The 13,959-nt window shown below is 43.6% G+C and overlaps 1 protein-coding gene and 1 long non-coding RNA gene across 2 annotated transcripts in view; one reads left to right on the top strand and one right to left on the bottom strand.

Moving 5' to 3' along the window:
* Positions 1–13,959, top strand: part of GUCY2C (guanylate cyclase 2C) — a 53,555-nt gene that overhangs the window by 28,153 nt on the left and 11,443 nt on the right. The window contains exons 16-23 of the mRNA XM_083698599.1: positions 104–190; positions 6,311–6,443; positions 7,036–7,173; positions 7,903–7,991; positions 11,061–11,152; positions 11,332–11,490; positions 12,967–13,159; positions 13,779–13,953. Of these exons, the coding sequence (XP_083554725.1) occupies positions 104–190; positions 6,311–6,443; positions 7,036–7,173; positions 7,903–7,991; positions 11,061–11,152; positions 11,332–11,490; positions 12,967–13,159; positions 13,779–13,953 (1,066 nt within the window). The remainder of the gene's footprint in view (positions 1–103; positions 191–6,310; positions 6,444–7,035; positions 7,174–7,902; positions 7,992–11,060; positions 11,153–11,331; positions 11,491–12,966; positions 13,160–13,778; positions 13,954–13,959) is intronic.
* LOC310825411 lies at positions 11,148–12,147 on the bottom strand. The gene is made up of 2 exons (XR_014555290.1): positions 12,017–12,147; positions 11,148–11,413 (listed from the first exon to the last, which is right to left on the bottom strand). It is a non-coding gene; the product is annotated as an uncharacterized lncRNA (long non-coding RNA).

Genomic DNA, 13,959 nt, shown 5'->3' on the forward strand with positions numbered 1-13,959 from the left:
ACATATGAATTTTGGATTTTTTTTAAAAAAATGAAACAACACTACTTCCTTTGTTTTTAGTAAAGATTCTTACCACAGCTTCTCTGTCATCTTTTCATCTCAGGATGTCTTGAATGATAAAATCTCCTACCCAGATGGCACCTTCATGGACTGGGAATTTAAGATTTCTGTCATGTATGATATTGCAAAAGTAAGTAGATGGATGGCAATGAGGAACTTAATGAGGCATAATCTCGCCTTGAGTGAATGATGGGATATAAGGTATTTTGCTGAAATGTCTAACAACAGGATTCTATAAGTACTGTTTGCCCTTTGATAGGAAATCTGATTTTTTTTTCCCTGTTGAGAGCTGGGACACTTAATGCTTGTTAAATTCTGACATTTTGCTGAAATGAGAGAGGAAATAATAATACTGCACCTAAATGAAAGAGTGAGCTTTATTTAAGAAATTGAGATTGTGGTTACTATTTTTGTTTAGAAATGTAAAAATAACACTTTCAGTAGGAAAAGGCTTTTCAGCTAAAGTGGAAAGAAATTCAAAATGAGCCACAAATTAAGAAGGCCTTTCTGTGCATCCACAATGCTGGAGCTGAAGATAAAAGTTACCTTTACCTTTAGTGCTTTTAAAGGTATGAATTTCATGCATGGGAATTTTAATCACCCTTTGCTCATGTGAGCCCCCACCTGCCAATAGATATAGGTGACCCAGGTTTACAACTTCAGTGAGAACTAGGCCCTATACTGTATATGTCTATGCAAACCTGATTCTGGAGTTCAAAACGTTTTCTACTTTGGTACACATGTAAAATATTGTTGGCTTATAATCCTCTTCATTTAAATTTTTACGATTTTTTGGTCATCTTATCAATGTCAGAATAGTGTTCCTGCTTCTAAGATTTTAGAATTATGGGAACAGTTTTGAAGGAAATAATAATAATAATAATAATAATAATAATAATAATAATAATTATTATTATTATTATTATTTATTTATTTATACCCCGCCCTCCCCAGCCAAGGCCGGGCTCAGAGCGGCTTACAAGCAATAATAAAAACAAGATGAATGATTACAAACTTAAAAACAAAAATAAAACACAACAATTAAAATAATGGAACATTAAAATATTAAAATGTAGCCTCATCGCAGGAGGAGAAGGAAAAGAAGGGGGGAAAAAAGAGAGAGAGGGGGGGGGGGAGGGAGGGAATCAAACTGGCTCCAAGCCAAAGGCCAGGCGGAACAACTCTGTCTTACAGGCCCTGCGGAAAGAAATCAGATCCTGCAGGGCCCTGGTCTCATGAGGCAGAGCGTTCCACCAGGCCGGAGCCAGAGTTGAAAAGGCCCTGGCTCTGGTCGAAGCCAATCTAACTTCCTTAGGGCCCGGGACCACTAGGGTGTTGTTATTTATGGACCTTGAGGCTCTCCGTGGGGCATACCAGGAGAGGCGGTCCCGAAGGTACGAGGGTCCTAGGCCGTGAAGGGCTTTAAAGGTCAAAAGCAGGACCTTAAATCTGACCCTGTACTCCACCGGGAGCCAGTGCAGCTTGAAAAGCACTGGGTGAATATGCTCCCATGGCAGAGACCCCGTGAGGAGCCTCGCTGCAGCATTCTGTACCCGCTGGAGTTTCTGGGACAGCTTCAAGGGCAGCCCCGCGTAGAGCGAATTACAGTAGTCAAGCCTGGAGATGACCGTCGCATGGATCACTGTGGCCAAGTCAGGGCGGGAAAGGTAAGGGACCAACTGCTTGATGCGGCGAAGGTGGAAAAATGTCGCCTTGGCTGTTGCTGTAACCTGCGCCTCCATGGAAAGGGAGGCGTCAAGGATTACACCCAAACTCTTAACGGAAGGCAATGGCACTAATTGGGCCCCCGCAAGAGAAGGGAGTTGGTCCCTCATCCCCATGCCATCCCGACCTAGCCATAGGACCTCTGTCTTCGAAGGATTTAGTTTCAATCGGCTCCCACGAAACCATCCAGCCACAGCTTCCAAGCATCTGGTCAATGTGTTTGGGGCCGAGTCGGTGTGGCCATCCATCAGCAGATAGAGCTGAGTGTCATCAGCATATTGGTGACAGCCCAGCCCAAAGCTCCGGATAATCTGGGCAAGGGGGCGCATAAAGATGTTAAAAAGCATCGGGGAGAGAATTGCGCCCTGCGGCACTCCACACACCAAGGAGTGGCGCGACGACATTTCCCTCCCTAGTGCCACCCTCTGTCCCCGACCAGAGATAAAAGAGCACAACTAGTTACGGGCTATGCCCTGTATCCCTACGTCTGCGAGGCGGTGGTCCAGAAGATCATGATCGACCATGTCAAAGGCTGCTGACAAATCTAAAAGGATCAGCAGTCCTGACCCGCCTCGATCCAGTTGTCTACAGAGATCGTCTGTTAAGGCAACCAGAGCCGTCTCCGTCCCAAAACCAGGACGGAAACCGGACTGAAATGGATCTAATGCCGATGTTTCCTCCAGAAACCTACCAAGCTGCTCAGCAACCGCTCTCTCAATTACCTTACCCAGGTATGGAAGATTTGAAACTGGGCAGTAATTGGATAGGTCTAAGGGATCTAATGAAGTTTTTTTTAAGAGTGGACACACCACTGCCTCCTTCAGTTCCCCTTGGAATGTCCCCGTGTCAAGGGACAAATTGATAATTTCAGCCAGAGGGGTCCGCGCAACATCTGGACACTCCCTAATCAGCCAAGACGGGCACGGATCAAGGAGGCAGGTGGTGGGCCTACTAACTTGGAGGAATCTATCCACATCAGTAGGGAGTATCTGATCGAAATGGTCCAACACTGGACCTGAAGTCATTCGAGGGGCCTCCAGTTCAGTCACTGTATCTAAATTGGCAGGGAGGTCACGGCGGAGCAATAGGACTTTATCCGCAAAAAAACTCGCGAATGCCTCACAGCTGTGGGTCGAATTTGTGCTTAAATTTGATTGTCCTCCTAAGGACGTTATTGACCTAATTATTCTAAAAAGTTGTGCCGGGCGAGAGCTAGCGGATGCAATGGAAGCTGCAAAGTAAGATTTCTTAGCAGCTTTCATAGCCATCTCATAGGCTTTCATAAGCGTCCTATAAGATGTTCTTGAGGCTCCGTCACGAGTCCGTCGCCATACTCGCTCTAGCCGTCTGAGATCCCGCTTCATTTTCCGGAGCTCCTCAGTAAACCAAGGGGCCCGGTTTCGACGGGGTCGCAGAGGGCGCTTAGGTGCGATCTCATCAATGGCTGCCAAGAGCCGGTTATTCCAGTCCTCAACAAGGTCATCTAATGAGTCGCCAGGAGGAGCAGGGTTCCGCAAGGCTTGTCGGAATCTATCAAGATCCATCAGTTTTCACGGACGAGCCCAAATAGGTTCGCCACCCGAGCCAGGGAGGAGCGGGAAGTCAATCTTGGCTTTCAGAGCGTAGTGATCAGACCATGGCACTTCCACAGCAGGGAGCATGATCACATCTATGCCAGCCCCAAAGATCAGATCCAGCGTGTGGCCTGCTTGATGGATAGGGCCCAAAACAACCTGGGAGAGCCCTAGTGTTGCCATGGAAGTCACTAGGTCCAGAGCCTGTGAGGAGGGAGCGGCATCGGCATGGACATTGAAGTCTCCCAAAACCAGTAGGTTTGGGAACTCCAAGGCCCAGCCTGCCACCACCTCCAGCAGGTCTGACAGGGTGGCTGCAGGTGTGCTGGGTGGTCGGTACACCAGCCAGACAGCCAAGCTCTCCTTGGTGCCCCACACGAGACCAACACATTCAATGCCGGAGATCGCCGGTGATGGCAGAGCTCTGAAAGAGCAATCCTCCCGGAATAACAACGCTACTCCTCCCCCCCGACTCACAGTCCGCGATTGATGGAGGATAGAGAAACCTGGGGGTGTTATCTCATGTAGGGAGACTACTTCGCCTTCCCGTACCCAGGTCTCCGTCACGCAAGCCAGGTCAATCCCCTGTGAGACATATGTACATACACAAACCCCAAACCTGGCCCTTCTACCTATCAGTCCTTAGCTCCCATATTGTCTTGTTTAATTGGACTAATGTGTCCTGGGCCTATTTCTATGTAGCAACATATTATTATGAAGTTAATTATTTATTTTACATTTTTTGTTAACTACCCTTCAAAATGTAAAATATCAAAATATTACAGCGTGGTCTACAACAATGGGAATAAAAAGTAATTCACACACAACTCATAAATACAATTAAATTTAAAACTTAAAAATTTAAAACTAGTGAACAAGCATTAAAAAAAATCAACAAATTTAAAGGAAATTTTAACAGCCCAATAAGCTGAACAACTAAAGAACAAACTAGAACAAAGAGAAATAGATTAAAATCTATATCTGCCTGTGCATATAGGAAGATCTTCAGCTGGTGCTGGAAAGTGTATTCCTTTCTCTCAAATTTTAATAACAATTTTTGGAAATAAAAAAACTTGCCTCCTTGGGGAGGAAACTGCAAAGTTGGGGTGCCACAGCAGAAATGGTGAAGTTGGTGTCCCAGAATGCAATACAGCTCCAACAGGGAACCTGGAGATGGGCCTCTGCAGAAGATGTTAATCAGACATTAGCTCATTTTATGATCAGAAGGTACTGCCAGGAGGGTCAGTCTGATCAATTCCATTTGTTTCTCACATTATTAGCATAATATATATATTATTTATGGATTCTGGCTTACCTTGGATCTGGACACCTCTGCCGAATCTGCACGCTTGTTTACATTCTACAAGGTCTCTGCCTCACAACAGAAGGGAACAGTGTCTGTTGCTATCCTCCTGATTCTGAGTTAATCCTTCCAGTCAGTGCTTGGATGTGAGGCAAAGATGGGCATTTCTAACAGCATCTGCCTATATTTCAGTTCTAAGGCAGACATTTGACACCTCATTTTAAGATCAGTCAGCTGAGTGTCTCAACCTTCAGTTGGAACATGTCAGAAGTATTCCCTGGAAGAAACATAATCAGAACCATGGTGCAAGATGATAAACACAAAGAGCTGTGGGGTCCCCAAACCCCGTATTTGCCTGCGGTTTAACTCGGCTTAGAACATCTCTTGCGGCAGAGAGGCTTCTGCAATTCAAAAGAATTTCTGGCCCCCAATGCAGGTTACACATTTGCATTGCACATTGATTTAAGTAAAAGCTGCTTCCTCTCTGAAAACTCTGACAGAGTGTACTCTTCCAGAATAGGGAGAGAGAGGTAAAATGTTTCTGTATCCTCTCAGCCTATCAAACATAGAAAAGATCCACCAGACCAAATGAAGAAATCGGCTTTCACTCAAGCCAGCTTCTATCACATACGACTTTCTGGGGGGTGTTGGGTGTGGATGGTGCAATCCATGTAGTTTAGCCCTCTCACTGTGTCAAAAATGCCAGAAGAGAGGGTGTGTCTGGAAAAATAAGAAGCTGTAAGTGCAAGTCAGACTCGTTTTTCATTTCCTCCTAAAAATGTGGTGTTTTGCTTGTTCTTCCACTTTTATTGCCTGTTGGCATATGCATATTTCCCCCCTCCAAATAAACTAAGGAGGAGTGAGTGTACAGCTTCCAATTTTTATTTATTAATTTATTTTAAATGGAGAGGACGCTGAGGAGAAATAGGGAAATATGTTGTCTCTGTGGTGGAAAGACAATCAGGTTGGTTGCTTCAGATCATACTATAATAGAATTGCAGAGTTGAAACGGACCCCAAGGGTCATTCTAGTCCCACCCTCTGCAATGCAGGAATCTCAACTAAAGCATCCATGACAGATGGTCATCCAACCTCTGCTTCCAAGGAAGGCGAGTCCACCACCTTCCAAGGGAGTCTGTTCCTCTGTTTAACAACTCTTACCATCAAAAAGTTCTTTCTTATGTTTAGTTGGAATCTCCTTTCTTGTAACTTGAATCCATTGGTTCAAGTCCTACCCTCCAGAGCAGGAGAAAACAAGCTTGCTCCATCTTCCATGTGACTGTCCTTGATATATTGGAAGAAGGCTATCATATCTCCCTCTCAGTCTCCTCTTTTCCAGGCTAAACATACTCGGCTCCTTCAACTGTTCCTCATAAGGATAGAGGAGCCTGATGCTCCTCTCTCAGCAGAGCCAATGGGGTGGGCCTGTGTTACCAATTCTGTTGCTGCTGCAGCCTCATGGAATGACTGCCGGGTGACAGTTGCCGGAGGGAAGAGCTTGGTGGAGCTGATCTCTCAGCAGAGCTGATGGAAATGGTCCTTCAGTTCTCCGACTTCCTCTGCCGCAGCCAGATAAATCAGTCATTCCCCCTCCCTAGGAAACTTGGGGCAGTCACTTGTGGTTTTTTTTGTCTCTCTTCATATCCTAGGGAATGTCCTACCTGCATTCCAGCAAAACAGAGCTTCACGGCCGCCTGAAATCTACAAACTGTGTTGTGGATAACCGCATGGTTGTGAAGATAACCGATTATGGCTGCAATTCTATTCTTCCGCCAAAAAAAGGTACATAAGGAAGATGAATTCCTCACTCGGGAATTCCTCATGAATATTTGTAGGCTGACTGCATCTTATAGGAGAACTGTCAGGAAATGTGGCATTAATATTCTGTTAAACTTAAGTTATTTCAGTATAGCACTATAGTTATGGTATGACTATATTTCCCCCCCCCCCCAACTGCCTCCGCTAAGCCACACAGCACCACAGCTTGAAGCAGTAGTGTAGCTATGAGAATCCAACAGAGGTATGTTGTGATTTCTGATGCCATCTGCATGAGGATCAGAAACAGTTGAAAGTAGAAGGTATGCCTGTGCCCAGGGCAAACCCTACAATTGAGCCGACTGAGGCAACAGCTTGTGGTGACAAATGTTGCCCAATCATTTCTACTGAGATGCATGGCCAGCCATTCTCCTTTGTCTCAGGAAGTAAAATGTATTGGGCCAACCCTACCAGTGCCAGTGTTTTGCTTGGTTTTAGTTCATTTCATAAATTTCGTAAATTGCTTTTCGCTGAGCTCCCAAAGCAGTAGATAATTGCCGACCAATTTCATCTACTTGTTTCTGTCACACACACACACAGTTCTCTTCCTGCTCCTCAGATCTCTGGACTGCTCCTGAACACCTCCGCCATGGTGACATATCTCAGAAAGGCGATGTGTACAGCTTTGGAATTATAGCACAAGAGATCATACTGCGTAAGGAGACCTTCTACACTGACAATTGTCGGGATCATAAAGGTAAACATTGTGCGTAATGAAAAGGCTTGATGACAGGTTTTCCAGGGATTGCCATTTGCATTTGCCATTCAGCAGTAAAATGCAATTTTTCCTGGGGAAAGTTTGAACATATGAAGGGGCAATGAAAGAGCATGGGCCAAGCCTTGCCCTTTCATTAAGGCTGCATGCACTGGGCCAGTGCCCCGCCCATGTGCTCTGGCCTTTAGTATAAAGGAAGCTGCCTTGCTTTCATGTAGGATTTCTACCTGTGGAGCATGTTAATTATAAATCTACTTAGACTTTCCAACATGGGGATAAGAACTTTGCTTGACCACAAATGTTCAAATACTTGTAACAGGAATGTGGTGGGACACCCAGGATGTGAGATGGCTGGGCAGAGGGAGGGAGAAATGGGGGATGTAGATTCTTATTCCTCTTTTTCATCTTGCATCTTATCTTGGTGCCGTGCCGCAGAAATGCAGGTATCTTCCTCAGCCTGTCAGTTCACCCCAGTAGGCACTCTTAATTTCACATGTCTCACAAATTGAAAAACCACCATATGCAGACCTTTATCAAAGAATGAGTGTGTTCATTCAGATCTAGGATTTTGGTCTAAGCCCATCTTGTTTTATATAATACGGCCTTGACACAATCTGCTTGGCTAGAAAAGCTCTGCTTCTTGTGTTAAAGTGTCATCTTCATGTGCTGAATTGTTCTGTATGTTATATTTTTTCCCCTCTCCTGTTTTAGAGAAACTTTGCAGAGTAGAAAGCAATAAAGGAGCAAGACCTTTCCGGCCGGATCTTCTATTGCATTCAGAGGGAGAGAAAAAGCAAGAGGTAAGGCCATGTTGAAAGAAAGCCAAGCTCAACCGAATAGTAAGAGGTTATGCCTACGGCATGCACAGGTTAAAACTAGCAAGTTTGGCAGAGAGGAGTGTAACCAACTTTTTTCTTCCAGTGTTTTGCCTTTACACCACATTAACATCTCCTATTAACAATTCCAATGCACAGAAGCCAATGTAATGAGCTTTCATACATCACAGTAGCTCCTGACTTAGCTGCTGGCTATTTTAACAGTTTGGAGTGGGTATGGTATCGGGGAGGGAGGGGTGCTATAGGTTAACTAGATAACACTGATTACCTGGCAAGTGTGATCTGCATTCTGATTGACTGAAAAAGTGCTAGGTGTGTCTCAACGCTTCATTGGGTTGGGAACACTTTAAAAAAGGACTGGAGCATGCAGTTCTCATTCCTCACACTCCATCACAGGTCCCTCGCATTAGAGCCCCTCATCCCTCACTGTCCATCAAAAAGCCTGCAGCTGATCAGCTATATTGTGTAACAGGTTCAGGATAAAATAGACTTGAACTAAAGATCTCATTTTACTTTTCAGCATTCCGCATTGTTCCTTTGCACTCTCCCTTAGCTTTTTCATTCCTAATAAATGCTATATAATTTGACAAGTTGGGCCTTGTGTGCACTGCTGCCAACTCAAAGTTAGTGACACCTCAATCAACTAAGGCACTTGGTATAGGCTTGGGGCTTACAAAGGAAAGCAGGCTCCTCTGGTCTCTAGGAGACTGGGTGCTGGCTCTGTGCCACTTGTAAACTGAGAGGGATCTGGTGGAGAAAGGAAAGTTTAACAGACTATTGTATTTTAATATTTTGTTGGAAGCCGCCCAGAGTGGCTGGGGAAACCCACCCAGTTGGGCGGGGTATAAATAATAAATTATTATTATTATTGCACACCAGAGAGGGTCAAGGAAACTGGGTGGTATCTTTGGGTTCCAGATTTTAGTATTTCCATGAGTGGCCCAGAATTTTCTCCTGTCTGGAGTTCTCTAAGTGATTAGAAGGATGGTGGTGGCAACAATTACCAGTAGGTTTGGGTATGCAGTTGGTCTACTTTGTAAGGCAGTTGTGAAAGGAAGGGCATAAGAGGGCTCCCCTAGCCTTCTGCTTCTGTTACAGTATGTGCTCTTTGGCTAGGCATGTGGGAAATTGCAAGCCTCCTAGAGTTTGGCATAAACACACTTCAGACCTCTGATTGCCAAATTATATAAAATTTTAGTGAGAATGAAAAAGGAAGATAAGAGGACAAATGGACAAAGCGGAATATGGAAAATAAACAAAACCTACCTGGCCTGATCTTGCTACTTACAAACAGGCTTCTAGTCTCCTCATGAGTAGCACAGCTTAGATGGTCAGTTGCAGGCTTCCTGCTGGTTGGTGATGGATTATGGTCATTTTGGTTGAGTAACAGCCGGTATTATTCAGCCAATTATTTTTCAGGTCTTGTTTGGCAGGTAGCCTGCAAACACCTTTAAGTGAGCTGGGGGGGGGGGGCGGGTAGCAGAAAGTGACAGCTGATCCATCCACCCCAAAATACTGAACCATCTGCAACCCCAAGTAGAGCAGTTTGGAGTCTACCCCCTTTTTCCATTTAAGTGGTGTATAAACTTTATGAAATAAAAATTGATTTTTTTAAAAAAATCCCATATCACCTGAACCCAAATTTACAAGGGGAAAGCATTGAGACTGTGATGGTTTGATGATTATGTCATTTGGACAATGCAAATTGAATAGCTGCAAACACACAGTAAACTCCAGCATGGATAAGCCCTGAGGGCATACCTTTAAAAAAAAATCTGGGAAGTGATCAAGAGCAAAAATTACCAGTTATCCAGCCAGTTTAGTTAACATGTTTCACAAGTGGCAGAAAAGAGGTGTGTTCTTTTTTTGTGATGGTGGGGCAATTTCTGTTTCTGTTTGCTTTAAATTTAATGCTAAGGCCTTGAATAAGACTGATAAAGAGGTATTGTGCAAGACCTCTTTATTGTTGTTGTTGTTGTTGTTGTTGTTGTTGTTAATACAATGTCTGCATTGCTTTGTTGTCTGCTCTTAAACGGAGTGTGTGCCTTTGATCATGTGGCAAAGGTATTTGGGTTCAAATCTCCATTTTGAAAGGGAGTTGCCTTTTAGGCTCTCCAGGAGTGAGGATGTACAAATGAGCCTCTCCAAGAGTGACTACAGCACCAGGCAAAATGGAGGCTGTAAAGAGAGGGAGACCTTTGCTTCTAGGTCTGTTTGGAATTACATTTTCTTATAAATCCTGAGCTTGTGCTAGACATGCACAAGATATTGTATGGGACTATTTGGGTTTATCTTTTATGTTTTGTTCTGTTTTGAATAAAATTTTGTAAGTAAAGCTTGAATCAAACTAATGGGTCTGGACAACGTTTTAGTCCGAAAGGAGTAAGTTTTTATGCATCCAGTTGCTTCAAGCTGCACATTATTAATATCTACAATACTTTGAACAGGGCATCTGGCAACTGGTGAAAATAGGATCCAACCCCCTTTTGGTATTGATGGGTCACCAGGGGGAAAAAAGGGATAGTTTGTGTTTAGGTGAGGATCAAAAATAGATATAGGTGTGGTTATGGAGATCACGCACTAAAACTTCACCACACACGTTACAAACTGCTTACAATAAATAAATAAAACACACTAACAAGCTTCCATACCGGGAGTGACTGCAGATGCAAAATGAATTATTTTACTAATCAGGTTTTCCATGGCAAAGGAAGAACTGGATTAAAACTGGACATGAGCAGCACCAATTCCACAATCAATTCCTATCTGGAATAGGTGACCAGCAACAACCCATTACACCTGGAAAGGGCATGTCTACCCGAGCTTGCAAAAATAAGGGGTGGAACTTGGTGCTCCAGAGAGTGGCTGATTGAGTTATGAAAATGGTGGGAAGAAGGTTGGATATTGTTACAACATAGTCTTTGAAGCCAATTTGGGTTGCTAAGGATTATGTGGTGGGGGAGCACTATTTTAGTTTTCATCATGGAAACCAAAATATCTAAAGTAGTCCTGTATTGGATTGTGCATCCCTAGGTATATCTCCTCGTGGAAAGCTGCTGGGAGGAAGACCCAGAGAAGAGACCAGATTTTAAGAAAATTGAGACTACCTTGGCTAAGATATTTAGGTATGAAAGTGATTTACTTTGATAGAAAAAAGTTCTGCTAAACCAGAATGATAGTTCAGAGGGAGAAGTCTGGCAGATTTCCACTCTGGCCACATGGCAGCCATACACTGGCGTCATGTACATGAACTTCCTGGTGTTGTCAGCCTTCAAATTCACCCTTGTCCTTACAACATTCCCAGCAACTACCACAGCCAAACCAATGAAAGCTACATGGACACCTTAATCCGACGACTGCAGCTGTATTCACGGAACCTGGAGCACCTGGTGGAAGAGAGAACTGAGCTGTACAAAGCAGAGCGAGACAGAGCTGACAGGCTTAACTTCATGCTTCTTCCAGGGTGAGTGCTGTCCAATCAGACAAGAAATCGGGGGGGGGGGCACGGCTCTAAACAAGTTATTGTTATTGCTTATTTATAGGATTGTGTGCACCCCAGTCTCTGAGCAGCATGTGACTCAAGGGGTTCCAGCATTAAGCCAGGGTTTGGTTTCTTTGGAATGAAGGTCAATTGAGACTTTGATGTATTTAGAATATATGGCTTTGTTTACACATATACACAATCTGACCATAGGATAAAAAGCCTCACAATGTTGACACTCCAGCAGATCTTGCTTCCCTACTAGGTTTCCAGGCCCCACAAACCCATAGCTCTGGATTCAGCCCACAGAGAAATGCCAAGAGTCTCTGTCCAGCCCAGCTAAAACTCACAAATAAAAACCCTAGCAGGGGTGATGTCAGGGGCACGCTATGTTGGCTGCAGCCTTCTGCAGGTGTGTGCCCAGCCTTGGGGTTCTGCCAACCTAAAGCTCATTTACCAAATGTCTCTTACATTTTGCCTTAGTTGCCCTTTACTAAAATGCTCCAACCTCTTAAGCATTTTGTAGGAAAGATGCTCCCTTTTTGGTAATCTTAGGTCACATTTTCTGGATCATCTGCAGCCTTATGTTCTTTTCTTTTTTAGAGGTTGTAACTAGAACTGCAGGCGCTCTGTTATGTGTGTGTGTGTGTGTGTGTGAGAGAGAGAGAGAGACAGACAGACAGACAGACAGACAGAGATTTAAATGACTGCTAAATAATGAAGGGCAAGTAGACAGAATAGTATATATGAACATGAAGTCAATCCAAGTTTGGTTTCAAGCTAGACTTGTACTTCCTGACATTGTGTTAACTATGGGTTTGAATCACATAGCTGGAAAGGGCACAGTTGGACTTACCCCATCTCTTCAAGGAAGCGCTGGTCTCTGCCGGCATGGGACACAACTGCCAATAAGCTTTTGCCTGCTTCAGCCACCAGCTGCCATGATGTAGCAGAGACAGAAATTTAGTAAAACAGAATAGAATTACACAACCTGGAATTCTGCCAGGAAACAGAACTTCCATGTTAAGAGAAAGGAATTGTGTGCTTGAGTTCGTGCATACAAATAGGCAGTTCCAACACCAGTTTCCAATTCTGAGCAGGTAGGTTAGAGTCAAGCAGAAGAAGGTTTGTCTCCTCAATTATAACACAAGCACTAATAGCTTATATATCTGTACAGCTGAAATGTCCCTGGGCATGAAAGAGGATCAAAAGGCCATCCTGTCAAATCTGCAATACATGACCATCTACCCACTGACCTCTAACATGTTTTGAAAGGAGATGGAGTGATTGCCCATATCATTTGTGATTTAAAATCTCAATTACTTAGAATGGTGTTGTCTTTTATAATTACCAGGATTAATATAACTGCTGCACTGCCATATATTTTTCTGTTTTTTAAAGCGCACTTTGAAATTGAGAAGCTTCATCCTATGATACTTATCTTCTTCCTTTTGACAGGCCTGTGGTAAAGTCACTGAAGGAAACTGGACGGGTAGAGCCAGAACTGTTTAAAGAAGTCACCATCTACTTCAGTGACATTGTAGGCTTCACAACCCTTTGTAAATACAGCACCCCTATGGAAGTGGTGGACATGCTCAATGACATCTACAAGAACTTTGATCAAATTCTTGACCCTCATGATGTCTATAAGGTGACCAGAACTGGGAAGAGAGAACAGAAGGCTAGGTAGAATGATTTGTGGTGAAAGGGGCAGGGCGTAGCAGAGCATTGCCATCAGTCCTTTAAGGGGCTAATCCATGCTTTACCCATTAACATGGACAGGAAACACTGCGATAGGTTTCAGAGGCAGAAAATTGAAAGTGCTTATGTTTGGGCAAAGTCTGTAAGGAAACAGCGAACCTCATGTGCATGAATTTCCCACTGTGGAAACAGTTTAATAGAGAGAAAATAAAAGGCGGGAAATGTTTTCTTCTGAGACAGAAAGCAAAACAAAGCATATAAGAAAAACGAAAAATAAAAGGTAGTAGTTATTTTTGCTGTTTAAAATTGTCGTGCAAAATATGGAAGAAGGTTTGTTTCTCTTTAACATTTTAAAAGAACAGTTCTTCACCTCAGAGAAAATCACAGTCACCTATAAATATTATACTGAGTACTATTTGCAACTCCAAATACGTGTGTAAACATGTTTGTTAATTGGGATGTGGTAAGCATTCCGGAGCAGGAAAGAACAGGAACTTTCAGGTTTTTCCTATATTGGATTGCTCTTTTGTTAGATTAAAAAATAATGACTTTGGATATTGTTTCAACAGGTGGAGACGATTGGAGATGCATATATGGTAGTAAGCGGTTTACCAAAGAGAAATGGCAACCGTCACGCAGTGGACATTTCCATGATGGCATTAGATATACTCAGCTTCATGGGCTCCTTTGAACTCGGACATCTTCCAGGTCTTCCTGTATGGATTCGAATAGGAATTCACTCTGGTATGG

This window comes from Podarcis gaigeae (genome assembly GCF_964106915.1).
Source record: "Podarcis gaigeae genome assembly, chromosome: 10".
NCBI classification, from domain to species: domain Eukaryota; kingdom Metazoa; phylum Chordata; class Lepidosauria; order Squamata; family Lacertidae; genus Podarcis; species Podarcis gaigeae.